The sequence below is a fragment of the Taudactylus pleione genome, unplaced genomic scaffold, assembly GCF_031769625.1.
Source record: "Taudactylus pleione unplaced genomic scaffold, aTauple2 ptg001254l, whole genome shotgun sequence".
Classification (NCBI taxonomy): Eukaryota; Metazoa; Chordata; class Amphibia; order Anura; family Myobatrachidae; genus Taudactylus; species Taudactylus pleione.
Window position 1 is genome coordinate 192,936 of NW_028285654.1, and position 20,854 is coordinate 213,789.

The 20,854-nt window shown below is 48.4% G+C and overlaps 1 protein-coding gene and 1 long non-coding RNA gene across 2 annotated transcripts in view; one reads left to right on the forward strand and one right to left on the reverse strand.

Moving 5' to 3' along the window:
• Positions 1 to 2,596: 2,596 nt before the first annotated feature.
• Positions 2,597 to 3,873, reverse strand: LOC148450923 (uncharacterized). Its single transcript, XM_088462507.1, has one exon. The coding sequence runs from the start codon at positions 3,862 to 3,864 to the stop codon at positions 2,689 to 2,691; it is 1,176 nt and encodes a 391-aa protein (XP_088318633.1). The 5' UTR covers positions 3,865 to 3,873; the 3' UTR covers positions 2,597 to 2,688.
• Positions 3,874 to 3,999: 126 nt separating this feature from the next.
• The window catches only part of LOC148450924 (uncharacterized), a 78,481-nt gene continuing 61,626 nt past the window's right edge, over positions 4,000 to 20,854 (forward strand). The window contains exon 1 of the long non-coding RNA XR_015875195.1: positions 4,000 to 4,090. This is a non-coding gene — a long non-coding RNA (uncharacterized LOC148450924). The remainder of the gene's footprint in view (positions 4,091 to 20,854) is intronic.

A 20,854-nucleotide genomic window follows, 5' to 3' on the forward strand; every position in this document is an offset into this window, starting at 1 on the left:
GGTACAGTACATTGAAAGAAAACATCAGTATTAAAAATGTTTTTAACATTGGTCAAATTTTTTTTATATAGTCCTATATATTGGTTCAGGAACACCAAAGGTTTCCGATATTAACCAATGTTTCTACTTGTTTGGAGTTAACTAGCTGCCTAACAATACTCCAAGGAAGAGATATGAGCACCAAGGGGTAAATATTATATACAGTGCATCTGGAAAGTATTCACAGCGCTTCACTTTTTCCACATTTTGTTATGTTACAGCCTTATTCCAAAATGGAATAAATTCATTTTTGTCCTCAAAATTCTACACACAATACCCCATAATGACAACGTGTAAAAAGTCTTTTTGAGATTTTTGCAAATTTAATAAAAAATGTAATAAAAACAAAATGTGGAAAAAGTGAAGCGCTGTGAATACTCTCCGGATGCTATATATATATATATATATATATATGTGTGTGTGTGCTTGTGAGCTGCCGGCATCTATGCAAATTCAGCAAGACTGCCTGATGTTTTCAAGTGGAAATCATTTAAGGTAAACCCAGGTTGGTTTTTGCCTTTAAAATGATTCCTGCTTTAAAGACAGGCATCCTATACCATATTTATACCTTTACCTGTGAGCTATCAGTGGTGGTGTGATTTATGTGCACCTTGTCACTCAGCTAAATCCCCCTGTATTTAAAACACAAATTGCCCAGCATGCCATACACAGGACTCAAACCCACAACCTCACATACTGAAGTCAGACACTTGAACACGTGAGCTATTTGCTCCTGGATAGGAAGCCTGATAATTCTATCTATATGAATATAGGTATAACTGACAACTTAAACCATTGCAGCAAAGCAGATTTATGTATATGTAGTGTAGTCTGTGGCTGCACAATACATAGACCTACTGTACTTAGCTGCAATGGTTTATGCTGACAATTACATCTAGCTTCATATAGTTAGAATTACCAGCAGGCTTCCTATGCAGGGAAATAGCTCCCCCAATACATCAATAGAACATCAGTAACAAAAACTTACAATGGTGAAGGCACATTGGATTAATTGCCGGGATAGTCATCGAAACCAAACCATCGTGGTCTCCGATGAAACATCATTCTCTTCCCTAGGATGGAGGCACGGTAATGTAAGGTGCAGCTGGGTTACGGGTTATATATTATATATAGCAATGGATGGGGTAGATCATACTCTCCCGGGACTGCTGGGAACCTCCTGAAAAACGTGTGTCGCTCCCGGCACCCCGTAAGAGTAGGCAAGTCCCCCGTAACGGCCGCTGCCCCCCCGCGCCTGCTGTGAAAGTGGGCGGTCCAGGGGTGTGATGATGCAATTTGCACTGAATCGCATCATCATAGCCCCGCCCCCTGCTTTTTTAATACTGGTAATATTTCAGCGTTATAAAGCGGAGAGGGGGGCCACGTTGATGCAATTTTGCCAACACGCCCCCACCCTCCCTGCTGCACCGACCTGCAGCCCCTTCCCGGAGGGTCCTGCCAGCATGTCGGTAAGTATGGGGTAGATTCAATGGGCCATGAACTAGGTCACATGACTTTTTACATTCGATAAAACCCTGGACCACAAACAGGATTCTACATTATGTAAAGATGGATTTCAGTGGGAGATATTGCGGCTTTTACTTCGTCCACCTAGAATAATCTTTTATATACACAGCAATCACTATAAAAACATTTTAATGACATTCATTTGCTGAAGTACACTTTCTGGTTGTCATTTTCCCTTTTATAGTAAAAGTAAAAAAAAAAATCAACCCTGTGACACCATTTAGCCGCCTCCAATACAACACGGTCCTGCCTGTCAGAATCCAACCAGTTTGGATCTGAGGTATTTGCCTGTGGGCTCAGGGACCGGGACCAATGGGCTGTAGATGAGGCTGAGCTCAGATGGGTGAGAAGGGTTTTAATGATGCTTCTTGCTGGAGCAAACTCAGGGGTAACGAGCTGGCCGGAGGTGGTAATGCTGGAATAAGGAACACTGGGCCTGATTCAGACCCACTCGCAAGCGGGTCGATGAGCGGACAGTGCGCACACATGCGAGCCCTGGAGCGAGCGATAAATCAATTGCTACAGGGCTCGCAACAAAACGGGGCGGCTGTCGATGTTGATCGACAGCTCGCCCCGTTTTGTAGGCGGGGAGGGGGGTGGCTGGCCAAACGGAGGTGTTCGCGAAGGAACACCTGCCATTTGAGGGCGGCTCTACTGACATCACCAGTGTGGTCAGTAGTTGAGCTTTCTGCTCTATTAGAGCAGGAAGCTCACTGGGGCTTGCGGGAACGAGACCGTACCACAAGGGTCGCGACCATCACCTGGCCGCTTGTAAAAGCTGTGGGTGGTCACCCACAGCTATGCGAGCGGCCAGGAAGCCGGCACCAAAAAAAAAAAAAAAAAACGCCCTGATTCAGAGCGAGCGCTCTGAAAGAGCGTCCGGCTCTGAATCAGGGCCACTGAACACCGACTGATACCGGTAGGACTGAGCACCAGACCAAACTGAACTGAACACCGGGCTGGAACTGGTGAAACTGGACAAAGACCAGCGGAGTGTGGCTGGACACCAGGCTGGTACCAGTGGTGCTGGATGCTGTGGTAGCAGCAAATCTGTGGGTGAACACTGGGCTGGGGCAGGTGGATGAGAGCTGGACACTAGGCTGGGACCAGTGGTACGTGAGCTTAACACTGACCAGACCTCAGTGGAACTAAAGGGAAGGTTGTTTGCCGAGCTGGACTCAGCGGTGCTGGAGGTGTTACTGTACACTGAGCTGGACTCAGCGGTGCTGGAGGTGTTACTGTACACTGAGCTGGACTCAGCGGTGCTGGAGGTGTTGCTGTACACTGAGCTGGACTCAGCGGTGCTGGAGGTGTTGCTGTACACTGAGCTGGACTCAGCGGCGCTGGAGGTGTTGCTGTACACTGAGCTGGACTCAGCGGCGCTGGAGGTGTTGCTGTACAATGAGCTGGACTCAGCGGCGCTGGAGGTGTTGCTGTACAATGAGCTGGACTCAGCGGCGCTGGAGGTGTTGCTGTACAATGAGCTGGACTCAGCGGCGCTGGAGGTGTTGCTGTACAATGAGCTGGACTCAGCGGTGCTGGAGGTGTTACTGTACACTGAGCTGGAGTCGGCGGCGCTGGAGGTGTTGCTGTACACTGAGCTGGAGTCGGTGGTGCTGGAGGTGTTGCTGTACATGGAGCTGGACTCAGCGGCGCTGGAGGTGTTGCTGTACACTGAGCTGGACTCAGCAGTGCTGGAGGTGTTGCTGTACACTGAGCTGGACTCAGCAGTGCTGGAGGTGTTGCTGTACACTGAGCTGGACTCAGCGGTGCTGGAGGTGTTGCTGTACAATGAGCTGGACTCAGCAGCACTGGAGGTGTTGCTGTACACTGAGCTGGACTCATCTGTGCTGGAGTTGTTGCTGTACACTGAGCTGGACTCATCTGTGCTGGAGGTGTTGCTGTACACTGAGCTGGACTCAGCGGTGCTGGAGGTGTTACTGTACACTGAGCTGGAGTCGGCGGTGCTGGAGGTGTTGCTGTACACTGAGCTGGAGTCGGTGTCGCTGGAGGTGTTGTTGTACAATGAGCTGGACTCAGCGGCGCTGGAGGTGTTGCTGTACACTGAGCTGGACTCAGTGGTGCTGGAGGTATTGCTGTACACTGAGCTGGACTCGGTGGCCCTGGAGGTGTTGCTGTACACTGAGCTGGACTCGGCGGTGCTGGAGGTGTTACTGGACTCATCTGTGCTGGAGGTGTTACTGGACTCACTGGTGCTGGAACTGTGACAAGGAACCAATGCAATATACACACAGGAATACTGTATATGCTTGCAGGAGTTTCTGGGGTTAATTGCATGTCAGGATACAGGAACACTGCAACAGAATGAGGAGTGCACTAATCCAGCAACTGGTTAATAAATCTGAGATGAACAAGATACTCAGGTGGATAATTAGTCTGGAAGGAAACAGCAAACTGCTAAGGAGACACCTGTACAAGGCTAAGGTAACTGCAGACTGGGAACATGGATGCAAAGAAAAGTTTCTGAAAGCAGTGGACAGTAGCTGGTCTGCACAGAGCTGAGGTTGGTGACAGATATGCTGTAGCCTGAATTACAGGAATTTAGGTGATAAATGCCCCAGGAACTCAGGATAAGCTAGTGGCTTGCATGACTTAGCAGACAGGGAATCCAGCAAAGCAAGTAACTATAGAGAAGCTTTTGTACACGTAAATTTTTTCTGTCCAACCATTCAACTAGTTGATTGGTTGGAATGAAAATCTGGTAATGTATGGGAGTAACTGACGATCAGCAAGTTGCTCCTAAATGCCAGAAAACAGATGAAAATGGCGTCAGACAAGTTTGTTAAATGTTTGATCTAAACAATTTGTTCAAACAACAGCTTTTGTCCATTTTCCGGTGTTTGGGAGCAAATTGCTGATTGTCATTTACTTTCATACCTTACCAGGTTTTCATTCCAACCAATCAACTAGTTGGCTGGTTGGACAGATCTTTAGATATGTGGCCAGCTTTACTACTAACTGGAGCCAGGTATAGCAATGTGACTGCCTGCAATCAGGAGCCTGAGATCAGGATGTAACTAATTGCTCTGGCAGTGGATTAGGGATGGCCATCAGCGATTCAAAATCACCTATCGTTTATGGCCAATGTTGAATACCTTTACCATCAATGGCAGAGAATCAGTGTCCACTGAGACAAGGAACACTCTGGAGGAATGCAAGCAGCTGACCTGCTCCTACATAGTGACGCCTCTGCATCTGTAGTTCTACAAGACAAGCAGAAAACCTGACCTGCAGGACAGGTGGTGAAGGTAAGTCACATGAAAAATTACTTAGAACGTGTAGAAAGTCAGAATCGTGACTGCCGATTTGCTACTTTTCTGGGGCGCAGGATGATGTCCCCACACTTTCATGCACTGAGAGTTGATGCACAACATGCCGCAATGTTTGCGCCTTGCCATTTTTAATTGAATTGCGCAGGTATCAGGCGAGTGCTTCATGAATATATGCCACAAAGTGCGCTTTAATTTAAGGCAGGACTTCACCATACAGAATTAGCGCCTAATTGAATTTGGCCAAAATTTTGGTAATTTTTTGAAAACTTTCTGCTTGCGCTGGTATGCTACAGTATGTGTATCAAAAGTGTGAATACTGGAAATATAGATATCCCAAGCTACAGATTCCCAGTGGGGAAACCCAGGAATATAGGAGAGCTAGGCGAGGCGTGGCGGAACTAGTATTTCCTTACAACAACTTTTATATTCCAGTATTTCTCTAGTTTCAGCATCACACATATGATGACATACTAGTCATTATGAGGTCACAGGAATGTGACATCACTTTGGTGACAAGCCATGTGTTAAATCATTCATACCCATCTTATGTCAGTATAAATTTTCATCTACATTAAGAGTGCCCCAAAAACAGTTTCTTTTGCCTCTTGCAAAGTGTATTTCTGTGTATACCACCCATGTCTTTGGGAGCACCAACAACATAGTGTCATCTAGATGTCATTGGTTTTTGATATTTTCATTGATCATACATTCCGGGTTGGGTATGAAATCCCTGTGGCTGAGTAGCTGCCGGGTGAAATGCCAATGCTAGAAGCCCGAAGAAGCAGAATCCCAACGGCTAAGGTACACTTAGGGGGTGTGACCTATGGTAATTGAGCCATGCTCCCATTTTTTGGTCCCGCGTGGCTTCGCTGTGCACTAGTATTGGGCACTATTAACTGAGCCGACACAGGCTTAAGTGAAAAGTCATTGCAATTGAATTGGGCAGAAAGTCTCCAGCTGAAATGACGTCATCAGCGAAAACTTTTCATGATCACTGCTTTTCGCCTGCAATTGAATACGGCCCAGTGTGTATATGAAGCCATCTCCTCAGCCCCGGAACCTGTGTAATTTAAGAGTCTAAGTTTTATGGGATTGTGTGACAGTGTGTGGCTCTGGCGAAGTTCAAACCTAGGCAAAAACCTAATCCCGGTCAAACTACACCACCATGCCAAATTTGGTGAAACTAGGTCCAAAACACAGACACCCACACACTCTCTCATTATATTCAGCAAATAAAATGTCTCTAAACATTGCAGTTTGAATTCTCAACCATAGGGGGCTGCTGAGTGATTCTATATCAGTGGTTCCCAAACTTTTTGAATCAGGGCGCCCTAGAGTATCAGCATTTTTTCCACGGCACCCCTACGCCAAAAGTTTCTTATTGTGAAATTGAGAAAAAAATGAACTGAAGTAAATTGTGCTTCTATGTCGCCCTTAGGTTCAGGTATGTGCTGGGTGACAGGGCTGTGCTTCTTTTTGTCCACATATTTTTTGATAGGCAAAACCTGTGCTAATGGCTGCCAATCTCACTGAACACAATTTATTTTATTTGGTACTGGACCACCACCACAAGGCACCCCTGCAAGTGCCCTGAGGCACCCCAGGCACGGCACACCGTTTGGGAACCACTGGTGTATGTATTGATTGTCCTGTTAAAAGGTGAAGAATATTTTGGGCTCCTAACTAACTGGTGAATAGAGATCACTGCTTGTGTTATCTCAGACCTATCTATCTGTGTGAGTGAGACCCAAGAGGGAGACTGTACACATGGGAACGCCGGACATTGGTGATGACACAATTTGCATGTCTTATTACCATTGTATTCAGAGACCATAATGACCATTTATTATTGTTGTTATCCTTTCATATGGCGCTATAAAGGTTCCGCAGCGCCTTACACATAATGAGCACACAAGAAAAACTGTTATTAGTAACAGGGGCGCCGAGAGGGGGGGGGGGCGGGTATAGTTTGCCCGGGCTTCCAGAGGGGCTCGGCAGGGGCCCGCACTCCCTCCCTCCCTCTGCAGCAGCCCAGCACACAGCGTGTGCTGGACTGCAGCGGGAGATTGCTTGCGGCTGCTAAGCAGCAGCCGCAAGCAATCTCCTATGCCTGAAGGGGGGAGCAATCACACTGATCGCGCCCCCCACTGGCTTTGCGCCGGGCTGAGGGGCTCACAGCGCCCCCTCTCCGGAGCTGCAAAAAACTTTTTTTCCCCAAGGGGGCGTGGCCACGCCTCCTGAAATTAGGCCACGCCCCCTCTTTACCGGGGCCCGGCGTGGCTCTCTACGCCCCTGATTAGTAATACAAAACTATGCAGGACAAGGACGGCTTATAAAATGTATGGAGTTAGCATCTGTGTAGACGTGCACAAGAGGTTATAATTAATGAACCATAAGTATGTGGAGAGGCTTTTACTATATGTCAGTAACACTTGTACATTATTGTACCCTACCCACTCAGCCTGGTGGGGGGCATAGGTGCGATTCACAGGATCATGGTCCATCATAGGAGTGAAGTTCAGGGAGGAGTTGCAGTCCCTAAGGGGAATGGCACAGAACAGACTGACAGGTGAACAAGCCCGACTGCGGTGAAATGCGCATTCTGGCACTCTGCCATTTCCCTGTTGCAGAAGTGAAGTGCTCGCTGCAGGTCTCATTGGCACTGATACCATGGTCATTTCTCCGAGACAGATATTTCTCTTTCAGGTGGGTAGCGACTTACCCCGATGGCGCCTCCGGTCCCTGCAATGCTGCCAGCAACAGGGTCCGCCTAACACCATACACGGGTGCAATGTCCCCTCAACTCCCTGTTGATTCCATCGGTGGTGCCATAACTTCCTCTCTCATCTCGGGTCCACTCGGCTGCAGGGCTGGCGCTACCATTGGGCATCTTTAGGCAGCTGCCTAGGGCACCGGCTCTTGTGGGGGTGCCACTGAGTCTTCCAAGTACACAAATTATGGATCTCTCCTTCATTTACATGATCTTTGCGGCAGCCACGTATCTTCCCAGCCACATCCGCCACCACCTCTGCCTACACTTTGTCCCTTCCTGATCTGGGGCAGGCTAGCCACGTCACTGACAGTCACATGACTGATGAGCCATGTGCTGTAATGAGGGCAATGTTACACGGGCGCCCAGACCCTGCTCTCTCCCCCTTACTTTCCTGCAATAAATGAGCTCCCCACCCATTTAAACTTAGACACCGCTCCCACTGTCTATCATGACTGCAGGAACATCTAAACATGGCCAGGAAAGGCGGTGGCTCGCACCTCCCACCACAAAAGAGAGGGAGCCCAGTCAGCTGTGCAGGAGACTTCTCCCACCTCCTCCCCAGTGTGTCTTCCTCCCCACCAGCAGCGCGGGACCTACTTCCTGAGGCTGCAAGTGACAACAGCATGAGGGTGACAATGGTAAGAAGATCAGCAACAGGTAAGTGGAGCTGGGGGGGCGAGGGGCTTGTGTGGGGGACGGGATTGTCACAGTTCACGAAAGTTGAAAAGTATAAGGGTAAGCTATGTGGGTTTTATTATGAGGGTAAAGGTGTTAATGTAATATAGATAAGTTTATTTGTTTTTTTTATTTGCGCTCTCAAAATGCTCTTGGTGTGGTCGTCACAAAAATGCTCTTGGTATTGCATGGGCGTTACAAAGATGCTCTCAGTAGTACTGTTTGGCGGTCACAAAAATGCTCTTAGTGTGGTGGTCACAAAAATGCTCTTGGTATTGCATGATGGTCACAAAGCTGTTAATGTTATTGCTGTATTGTTTTAGTGTCATTTTTATAATTTATGTTGTAATAAATCTAAAAAGACATCTACCAATATTTTAAGAAGTCAAGTTTACATGTGAGTGATTGGGCGGAGGCTATTGGGAGGAACAGGGGCGGTATTGTGTATCTTTGCCCAGGGTGCCTAGAGACCTTGCGCCGGCCCCGCTCAGCTGATGACCTCAGAAAGTAGAAGGAATCGGACTTCCACACCGTACAATACTATTTCTTTGGTTCTTGTTAATAGATTGTTGCTTATGTCTGGAGACACTGCTACTTTCTGACTCAGTATAGTGGGAATAATAACCATATGAGACAGGAGTTGCAACATTGTTTTATGATTTAATTGTTTTCAGAATAGGATACTGAATTGCCGATAGCTTGTGGAGGGTAGATAGAGCCCTATTATCACGTAATAGATGTGCATAATATACCTCTAGCACAACAATACAGAGTATGTTATGAGAAAACTATTCTCTAGGTATTCCTGTCTTCTGTAGATGCACGATACCTGCATTACTTATTTATTATTAAGTAGCATCACATTAAAAGATTCGAATCCATATTTATTTTGTTTGCAATTATTACGCTTATATAAAGGATCATTAAAAATCGGAGTGAATTTTACTACCTGCCAAACCTGCCTGCATGGCCATTAGGAGATATATTGTTAGGAATAAGTATGGTCACCACAAGGTACATGGTATATACCTGATCACACACTGCTGACAAAACGTTCATTTGGTGTTTATGATTTTAATATGTTCGATAATGGGGGACTCTTGTCAGATCTTTTGAATCAGAGTCTATGCATCCCAATTTATTTTAGGGAGGGAATCGATTTAAGAGTTATGTTTTAATTATACTTATTTCCAACAGTTAATTGTATTATTAAATCAATTTGAAAAGAATGGAATCGCTTGCTGTAATTTGGCCTAGGCCAATGAAGGGTTTTTGAGTACTTGGTAATCGATCCCAGGGAGCACACTCCAGCTATCTATATTTTGGTAATTAACCACTATATATTATATATGTCTGGTTATACATTATTGTTCTGACTTCTTTTCCTCTGCAGGATATTATTCTTGTTTTTGATACAATGATGCAGAACGACCTGAACGCTGCGCAGGTGAAACAGAAAACCTGGTATGACTGCAGCACGAGGGAGGGCACCTTTTGAGGTGGGCTGAAAGGGCTGGTGCTGAGCCCTGTGCAGCTGACCAAGCTACAGGCCGCCTGTCCAATTGGCTCAGATGTAGGCCAGTGTTTTAATCAGCCATATCATTTCTTAACAATCAGTCTTAATGGCAGCTTGCTGAGGGTTGCAGCTTGATGTGGATCTGCATGAAGTGTGGATACACTAATGCTGGCCATGCACGCTGCAATTATCGGGACGATCCGCCCGATATCGGCGGATCGCCGCGATAATTGTAGCGTGGTGGGGGGCGTCCGAGGGTTAAATATTGCTCGGTCGGGCATGCTGGATTGTCCAGCATGCCCGTCCGATGCGATATTTACCCGGTAACTGTCGGCCGCATCGGGCAGTGTATGCCCAGCGCTGCCGACAGACAGAAATTTCCTGAACAGGGAAATGTCTCCACCCCCGGGGGCGGAGCGCAGATGTCGGGCTATACACTGTGAGATTTCTCTCACAGTGTATGCCGCGGACATCTGCGGCTGGCAGCCGGCCAGATAAAATGTCTGTCGGTCTGACAGACATTTTATCTTGCTGTGTATGCCCAGCATAAGTGTGCTTTCTGAAAATTAAAAAAACAGTCTGTGCTGCCACCCCATCACCCCTCCACAGCGCTGTGACACCAGGCCTGTACTAGGTACTCCTGGTGGGGCTCCGAGGGGGATTAGTTAGCAGGCTCCCCGGACCCCAGACTGTAGCCCGGAATCCAGGGGACAGGTAAGGTGGAACCCCCAGTCTTTACTTTGGTCTCCGGAGACAGACCGGAGACACTGATGTGGACACTGGCTCACCCATTACTCCACCGGGGCATAATGATACTGGCGCATAGGCATAATGAAGGCCGGGGGACCCGGTGGTTAATGTCAGTCAGGGGATAAGGCGCTCTCCCTGCAGCTCCTCCCCCAGCCAGGGCGCCGTTCCACTGCGGTCTTGGTGTTCCCTGAGCTGCTCTTCCCTCACCCTCCGCACCCTCAGAGACGTGCTGTAGCCATTTTAGGCAAGCAGGTCTCCGGGATACGCTGGGTCCAGTCTCCCAGCGTATCCCAGGTTATACGGCGCTTTATCCTACCAGCCTCTGTGGTCTGTGTAGTTGATTTTAGTGCCCACTGCAGACACGTAATGTTTTTTTCTGCATTTGTATTTGATTTATGCTGGCGCTGATCTCTGTATTCTATACTGTCAGTTTTATACCTGGCCCTTTTTTCTACCATACCCAGACATACTAAGGTATTGTGGGGGTTCATTGTACCTCACATCTGCTATTTAAGTGTGATGACTATCACATACTATATAATACACGGTCATATATAGCATGGTTGCTCACTACATTATGCCATATTACATACTGCAAGGTGTTCATTGCACTGTATCATACCTTGTATTCTATTATCCTTGTGGCTATATCTGGCAGAGGAAAGAATAACAAGCAGCCTGATGCTGCTCCTCATACTCTGGTGTCCTGTAAATCCTGCTCCGTGTGCTTAGCCACAGAGGACTTCACTCAGCATGATCTCTGTATTAATTGTTACAAAGCCCCTGGCCCATCAGTCCCAGTTTCTCACCCTCAGGACCCACCCTGGGCGGCCTTTCCACAAATGCTGGCAGAACTTGTGGACCAAGTAGCAAAGTCCGTGGTAGCTCCACCTATGGGATGGCCACAGCAGGTACTCCCTACAAATCCTTTGCCTCCCCCATGGATGGACGTACTGTCTACTGGAGTACAGACCTTGGCTAACACCACCTATGGTTTTTCAGCAAATGCTGCAAAAAGATAAACCTTTACCTACTAAGCATATTATGATATCTTCCCAATCCACACCGGTATATGATTCTGAGATCTGGGGAGGCAGAAGACGCAGACCTCTCTCACTCTGACTCCATCTCAGGAGAAGAGGAGCCACCCTCTAAACTAAATATACCTGCTCTTGTGAGAGCTGTTAATACTATTCTACAAATAGAAGAGGATGAACCCGCTCCTTAGAAAAAACAAGCACTTTATAAGAGACACAAGGTGGTTTTACCAGAGTTCCCTCACTCTGACCAGCTATCTGAAACCTTTTACCGGGCATGTTCCAAGCTTCCCTTATGTGATCAAATTCCAAAACGGTTCAATTCCTTTTACCCTCTTCCAGCTACCGATTGTACTAAATGGGAAGTTCCCCCAATGGTGGATTCTCATGTAACATATCTGGTTAAAAATGCCACCTTGCCCATTCATACTGCAACCTCCTTGAAGGAGACCACAGATGGACGTATAGAAGCTTGTCATAAATCTATATACTCTTTTACAGGAGCTAGTACTCATCCTGCTTGGGCTACAGCCTAGGTGGCAAAAGCCATTGAGTGTTGGGCAGAAGTCCTTTGAAGAGACATTTGCCCCTGATGCTTTGAGGGAACAGCTGTCCTACATATCTCACATTAGAGAGGCAGCCTCTTACTTAGTTGAAGCAGCTATGGATACGACTCTCCTGGCCTCCAGGATATCTGCCCCTTTCTGTAGTGACCCGCTGTATTCTTTGGCTATGTTCCTGGAAAGCAGATTCAGAATAAAAACTGGTTCTAGAGTCTCTGCCTTATGCAGGAGACATCCTATTTGGTCCAGAATTGGATAAAATTGTGACTACTTCGGTGAGTAATAAGACAGCATTCCTGTCTTCTGCATATAATACAAAGCCGCAGATGCCATCCTTTTGGTCCTTTCGCCCTCAAGGAAAAGCCAGGGGTCAGTCCTTTCCACGGCAACAGACATTAGCTAAGGCCTCCAAGCCTAGGGCCAAACAAGCCTGGGCTACTAGACTTCCACCTGCCAAGTCTGAGGACAAGCCTGCAGCCTGACTGGCGGGCCTCTCCCTGGGAGGCTGATTTCTTCAATTCGCCCAAGTTTGGCATCAAACCACATCAGATGCCTAGGTAAGAGAATTGGTTTCCCATGGATATGCCCTCTCCTTCCTGAGGCGGCCCCCCAACAGTTCTTTTGCACAGGACCTCCATTGAACTCGACCAAGGCCCTGCAGCTCCAAAAAGCCATTCAGTCCTTACTGAAATTAGGAGTAATAATTTGGGTCCCTCCTCACAATGGGGCAAGGGCTATTATTCTACCCTTTTCTTAGTTAAGAAGCCCAATGGGTCTCATCGGCCTATCCTCAAACTAAAGTCTCTGAACAAATTTATTAGGGTGCCCAGGTTTTGTATGGAACCCCTCCATTCTATTTTCCAGCTATCGAGCCTGGGGATTTTATGGTATCCCTAGACATTCAGGACGCTTGCCTACATGTACCTATAGCGCCTTCTCATCAACAATATCTCCAGTTTACTACACTGCAGCAACATTACCAATTCCAGGATCTGCCGTCTGGCCTCTCAATGGACCCTTGGGTCTTTACGAAGGATCAAACTGCTCCCGCACTTAGGCAATCTCTTGCTGTTGGCAAGCTCCCCAGAGAATCTTCACAACCATCCGCAGGTAACCATTGGCTTTCTACAAATACACGGTTGGCTGATCAACTGGAAAAAGTCTTCCCTGACACTCTCTGAAAGGAGGGTACATTTGGGAGCCTTCCTGGACTCTTGAGTTCACAGAATCTTCCTAACGGCGGACAAGATTTCAGCACTACAGCACAGACTATGCAGACTGCTTCACAATCACAGAGTGTCGATTCACTCTGCAGTGCAGGCCTTGGGATCAATGGTGTCCACCTTCGACATGGTGGAGTTCACCCAGTTTCCCTCTAGGCCCCTTCAAAATCTGATCCTCTCCAGGTAGAATGGGCTACCCCATCTGCTCAAATACCAGATGATGAGCCTCCCCCCCCCCCCCCCCCCCAGAGATTCGCCTGTCCCTAGCTTGGTGGCTACAGACTTCCTATTTGAACCGGGGTTGTCCCTTTTGGATCCTGGACTTGGGCTCTCCTCACCACGGACAGAAGCCTCTGAGGGTGGGGCGCTAACTGGACATCACTCCTTCCAGGGCCAATTGTCCCCAGTCAAAGCAGTGTTGCCAATCAACATCCTGGAACTTCGAGCTATCTACAGAGCTCTCACTCTGGCTCAGAATATTCAGAAAAGTAGGCCAGTACAAGTAGAATCCGACAATGCCACGGCTGTAACCTACCTCAATCACCAGGAGGGCATTCGAAGTCAGTCAGCAATGACAGAAGTTTCCCGCATTATCACCTGGGCCGAACTCAGTCTCCCAGCCACCTCCGCAGTGTTCATCCCGGGGATTCTCAAATGGGAGGTGGATTTCACCAGCCGTCACGACGTGCATGCAGGAGAATGGTCTCTACATCCAGAAGTCTTTCAGCTTCTAGTGGACAAATGGGGTGGTTGTCTGGAGGTGGGTCTAATGGCCTCCAGACACAACAACAAACTTCCAATTTATGGAGCTAGAACACAGGACCCCGAAGCAGCCTTCATAGATGCATTGTCGGTGAAAAGGAACTTCCATTTAGTGTATCTCTTCCCTCCAATATCCCTGCTTCCTCGAGTGCTTCGAAAGTTCAGACAGGAGGGAGGCACAGTCAGGCTAATAGCTCCGCCCTGCCCAGACATCACTGGTACTCCAATCTGCAAAGGCTCTCCATAGACATTCCTCTTCAGCTTCCTCTATGAGTAGACCTGTTGTCTCAGGGTTCATGTCTACATCCAGACCTAGCCTGCCTGTCTTTAACGGCTTGGCTCTTGAGACACCCCTCCCAACGGCTAAGGGTTTTCCCAGCTCTGTGATCCAGACCATGCTAAAAGCATTTAAACCAGTCTCAGCCAAGACTTACCAGAGAATATGGCATACATATTTCCAATAGTGCACCCCAAGAAACCATGACCCTCCAGGTCTTTTTGAGGTATCTAGAATTCTTGCCTTTCTTCAAGCTGGATTGGATCCAAGCCTCCGCCTAGCATCTCTGAAAGTGCAGGTCTCCGCTTTTGTCTATCTGGTTTCAGCGCAAAATTTCTCCTATACCGGATGTTAACACCTTCATGCATGGTGTTCTATGAATACAACCTCCCTTTGTCCCTCCTGTGGCTCCATGGGATATGTCAGTGGTGCTCCAAGCACTTCAGGAACCTCCATTTGAACCCCTGGAATCAGTGGATGTCAAATGGCTCACTGCAAAGACTGTTTCTTCTTGCTATAGCATCTGCCCGTATGGTATCGGAGTTAGGGGCGCTTACATGTCGCTCCCCCTTTTTGATATTTCATTAGGACAGGGCTGTTCTTTGAACACGCCCAGGCTTCCTTCCCAAGGTGGTCTCTCGTTTCCACCTTTAATGAGGAAATTGTAGTTCTAGCCTTTCAATCACCAGACCTTTCGGCAGGTGAGGCCTCTTTTGGATGTGGTCTGTGCTCTAAAGATCTAGGTGGACTGTACTGATTCCATCCGGAAATCGGACTCCCTCTTTGTCCTATATGGATTCCACAAGAAGGGATGGCCAGCTAACAAACAGACTTTGGCCAGATGGCTTTGCATGACTATCTCACAGGCTTACACGCAGACTGGCCTTCCTGTGCCGGCTACAGTATCTGCTCATTCTACTCACTCTGTGGGTCCCTCGTGGGCAGCCCGGCATGGCACCTAAGATGAACAGCTATGCCCTCAGGCTGTGGGCGGGGTATAGGGAGAAGGACTAGAGCATCCTGGGATTGAAAAGCTTTGCTGTTGGTGTCCGGTCCTCCAGGTCCCAACTACACACAATGTCTCCCTATGGACTTCTAAGAAAGAGAGTTAACCAAGGTAAGTTTTGCCATAACTCTCTTTTTTTTCCAAAACATTCAAAAAGTTTAAAAAACAAAATGTATCAAAAACATCTTTTTATACTCTCACTCCATGAAATCATCTCTAAGGCTATTGCATCCTTTACTCTCCCCGCAGCTCATTCTTCTGTTCATATTGACACGTGCCTACAGTGCTCCTGACTCAGTGGTGGAAGCAGCTCACACGTGCGTACAGTGCGCCTGACTCAGTGGTGGAAGCAGCTCACACGTACGTACAGTGCGCCTGACTCAGTGGTGGAAGCAGCTCACACATGCGTACAGAACGCCTGACTCAGTGGTGGAAGCAGCTCACACATGCGTACAGTGCGCCTGACTCAGTGGTGGAAGCAGCTCACACATGCATACAGAACGCCTGACTCAGTGGTGGAAGCAGCTCACACATGCGTACAGTGCGCCTGACTCAGTGGTGGAAGCAGCTCACACATGCGTACAGCGCGCCTGACTCAGTGGTGGAAGCAGCTCACATGTACGTACAGCGCGCCTGACTCAGTGGCGGAAGCAGCTCACACATGCGTACAGTGCGCCTGACTCAGTGGTGGAAGCAGCTCACACATGCGTACAGCGCGCCTGACTCAGTGGTGGAAGCAGCTCACATGTACGTACAGCGCGCCTGACTCAGTGGTGGAAGCAGCTCACACATGCGTACAGAACGCCTGACTCAGTGGTGGAAGCAGCTCACATGTACGTACAGTGCGCCTGACTCAGTGGTGGAAGCAGCTCACATGTACGTACAGCGCGCCTGACTCAGTGGTGGAAGCAGCTCACACATGCGTACAGAACGCCTGACTCAGTGGTGGAAGCGGCTCACATGTACGTACAGTGCGCCTGACTCAGTGGTGGAAGCAGCTCACATGCGTACAGTGCGCCTGACTCAGTGGTGGAAGCAGCTCACATGTACGTACAGTGCGCCTGACTCAGTGGTGGAAGCAGCTCACACGTACGTACAGCGCACCTGACTCAGTGGTGGAAGCAGCTCACACATGCGTACAGCGCGCCTGACTCAGTGGTGGAAGCAGCTCACATGTACGTACAGCGCGCCTGACTCAGTGGTGGACGCTGTTCTGATTCAGACACTAGTGACCAATGTTTCTTGGTGTGCGCACGTGGAAAAGCCGCACTGTGCATGTGTGGAGATGGTGCTGCGATGCCGGTCACTGTGCAGCTGCAGACGCATTTTGATTGACATTCTGCAGCCTTTTGGGGACAATGACGGGGAACTTGTTTAAAACGCTGGTGTGTTGCCAGCGTTTGGGGGTGTACCAATGACTGCGTCCTCAGATGTAGATTCACTGGCCTTGGATGCTTACGGCCAAAACTCTGAGCATATATCTGAGTGTCTGCTTGATGATCGCAATGTTTCTGCGATGCTGCGTCTTTGGACACATGCAGCGGATTGGAGAAGCCCCCGGTGTCTCATTACTAAGCACAGCACCAGCTGCATCTGCACACATTCTCAGATCCTCTGTGGATGAAGACGCAGCACCGACACCAGCTGCAGCCATCTCAGGCGCAGCGCACACTACAACACCGCTTCAGCTGGCATTATATTCTGTGCAGAGCTTTTCACAGTTTAGTAAATTGCCCAAACACCTGGAAAACGCAAGCGATCAGTGATTTATCTGCAGAAACCTATTTGTAAATTGCCTGAATAATTGATAACCCAGCTCCTTCTCCAGTTGAGAAAGGGGAAATCACCCCTAACACCCCAAATTCTGTGTGAGACGCAGCTTTCCATGTGACCAGGATCAGAGCTCCTCTTGTCACCATTCTTCATCGGCCGAATGTCTCTGTCCCCAGTAGTGATTGGATGTACTGCATCTTATTCCTACCCTATCAGCGTTTTGGATCTGCCAATCAATATGTAGGCACAGGATAAGTTTTGCAACCCCAGTAGGGATACTGTACATAGCGGCTGTGCTACTTTATGCATAGCGGCTGTGTAATCGTGCTGCAGAGGCCGGGGAATCGCAGACCATGGACACGGCACGCCTAGAAAATTAGGCAGACAATCCCCCGTTTTGAAAAATGCAGCCTCCTCCCCTCCCGCGGCTTAGGGGGCCCTGTGGCTGTACAGATCCTGCGCAGATCGCGTTCCATCTGAGTTATACGTCATCGGGTTTGCGTACAGCTCTGAATCAGGCCCGATGTTATTAAACCTGCTCTTACAGGGAAATCTCGTGACGTTCACCCAACAAGGCCTGAGCTACTGCCAGGTGGTGACCAAAGAGCTCTACACAGGTAATGAGGAAATGCACCGCCAGGCCACCGTGGGCACAGCGCTATGTACAAGATGTCACTGCATACTGTAGGACTCATTACGTAAAATATCACAGGCATTAGAAAGTGGAAACCAGAGTACAGGACGGGCATGAAATAGGCCTTTTTGGCAATAGTCCCAGTTACCATGGCAGAGATTATTGGTGCTGACAATGCCGTCATCCTCTGCCCCACCTGCTGGGTTTTATGCTCTTTCTCAGACAATGTAAAACACCTTTCTGCTATCATGAAATTGCTGTCGGGTCTTTGATATCTTATCTCGCTGCTCTAAGACAGTATTGTGTTGTCACACTACTGCCGTGTTTAATAACCCAGCTATAATAAAGAATACGTTCTACTGACCCCTCTGTCTCTGAGGCACAGAATGCAGGTCTTATGGTGCATAACACGGTACGATAAAAATGGATGATATGAACGATAACGATATCGACCATATCATTATCGTTCAGACCGTTAATTTTTTGGTGCCCCATGACCAGCGATGCGCGGGCACGTAAGCACGATATCGACCAGGTTACATAGGACCCGTTGCTGGTGGTGTACTGGATAAACGGTAACGATCATCCAGCACACCAGTAAGGTGCAGGATGATCAGGCAGCATTATCGTTATGGCTGACTGATTGTTCCGTGTGTACGCACCATTACTTTCTTTGAAAATTAACTCCAGTTTCTGGGCCAATCACAGGTGTTGTTGCTGTATATCAGGACTCTTCCTTATCCTATCCGTGGCCTCCTCTGCAATTCCCCTAAATCACACTTGTCTACTTTTAAGCGCGGCGGTAAAGTGGGCGTGTACTGCTACATCTGAGAGGCGTGTCATAAAATTGACTTGCATCCAAATGTAAATGAGCCCCAAAGCAGCTAGTACGATCTATTTGTTTATATAAACACACTGATACTATTCAGGGCTTGCTCATATATTGTGTATTACATATAAGTGGCCCAGATAAACCTTATATGAAAATACATGTAGCCATAGGGATCAATGGGGTGATTCAGTTGTTTTTTGAGGCGTGATAATTAATGAGCGCCCAGGGCTGCAATACAATTGTTCTGGGCGGTCACTATTTATCGCCCTCTTCGCCCCGGGTGTAGCCGTGTGAAACAGCTAAACCCGTCTAAAGTTCTAGTTAGGGCGTGCTAACTGCGGTTAGCGTGCCCTAACCAGGGGGTTTCTCGCACATTTCTGCTCACACTAATGGAGCAACAATTGAATTGCTCTGTCAGGTGTGTTAAAAAAAAAAAAAAAAAAAGTCGCAGGCAAAACATTGTGTGTGTGTGTGGAGGGGATCTAGTAGTGTGTGTGTGTGTGTGGAGGGGATCTAGTAGTGTGTGTGTGTGTGGAGGAGATCTAGTAGTGTGTGTGTGGAGGGGATCTAGTAGTGTGTGTGTGTGGAGGGGATCTAGTAGTGTGTGTGTGTGGAGGGGATCTAGTAGTGTGTGTGTGTGGAGGGGATCTAGTAGTGTGTGTGTGTGGAGGGGATCTAGTAGTGTGTGTGTGTGGGGGATCTAGTAGTGTGTGTGTGTGGGGGGGATCTAGTAGTGTGTGTGTGTGGAGGGGATCTAGTAGTGTGTGTGTGTGTGGAGGGGATCTAGTAGTGTGTGTGTGTGGAGGGGATCTAGTAGTGTGTGTGTGTGTGTGTGTGGAGGGGATCTAGTAGTGTGTGTGTGTGTGTGTGGAGGGGATCTAGTAGTGTGTGTGTGTGGAGGGGATCTAGTAGTGTGTGTGTGTGGAGGGGATCTAGTAGTGTGTGTGGAGGGGATCTAGTAGTGTGTGTGTGTGTGGAGGGGATCTAGTAGTGTGTGTGTGGAGGGGATCTAGTAGTGTGTGTGTGTGTGTGGAGGGGATCTAGTAGTGTGTGTGTGTGGAGGGGATCTAGTAGTGTGTGTGTGTGGAGGGGATCTAGTAGTGTGTATGTGGAGGGGATCTAGTAGTGTGTGTGTGTGTGTGTGTGGAGGGGATCTAGTAGTGTGTGTGTGTGTGGAGGGGATCTAGTAGTGTGTGTGTGTGTGGAGGGGATCTAGTAGTGTGTGTGTGTGGAGGGGATCTAGTAGTGTGTGTGTGTGTGTGGAGGGGATCTAGTAGTGTGTGTGTGTGTGTGGAGGGGATCTAGTAGTGTGTGTGTGTGTGGAGGGGATCTAGTAGTGTGTGTGTGTGTGTGGAGGGGATCTAGTAGTGTGTGTGTGTGTGGAGGGGATCTAGTAGTGTGTGTGTGTGGAGGGGATCTAGTAGTGTGTGTGTGTGTGTGGAGGGGATCTAGTAGTGTGTGTGTGTGGAGGGGATCTAGTAGTGTGTGTGTGTGGAGGGGATCTAGTAGTGTGTGTGTGTGGAGGGGATCTAGTAGTGTGTGTGTGTGTGTGGAGGGGATCTAGTAGTGTGTGTGTGTGGAGGGGATCTAGTAGTGTGTGTGTGTGTGGAGGGGATCTAGTAGTGTGTGTGTGTGTGGAGGGGATCTAGTAGTGTGTGTGTGTGTGGAGGGGATCTAGTAGTGTGTGTGTGTGTGGAGGGGATCTAGTAGTGTGTGTGTGTGTGGAGGGGATCTAGTAGTGTGTGTGTGTGTGGAGGGGATCTAGTAGTGTGTGTGTGTGTGGAGGGGATCTAGTAGTGTGTGTGTGTGTGGAGGGGATCTAGTAGTGTGTGTGTGTGTGGAGGGGATCTAGTAGTGTGTGTGTGTGTGGAGGGGATCTAGTAGTGTGTGTGTGGAGGGGATCTAGTAGTGTGTGTGTGTGGAGGGGATCTAGTAGTGTGTGTGTGTGGAGGGGATCTAGTAGTGTGTGTGTGTGGAGGGGATCTAGTAGTGTGTGTGTGTGGAGGGGATCTAGTAGTGTGTGTGTGGATCTACTAGTGTGTGTGTGTGGAGGGGATCTAGTAGTTGTGTGTGTGTGGGATTTAGTAGTGTGTGTGTAGGGGATCTCATAGTGTGTGTGTGTGGGGGGGATCTAGTAGTGTGTGTGTGGGATCTAGTAGTGTGTGTGTGTGTGG

Bases quoted from the DNA above. Each gene is read 5' to 3' on its own strand.
- LOC148450923 (XM_088462507.1), bottom strand. From the start codon at position 3,864: ATGCAATTAACCCCAGAAACTCCTGCAAGCATATACAGTATTCCTGTG.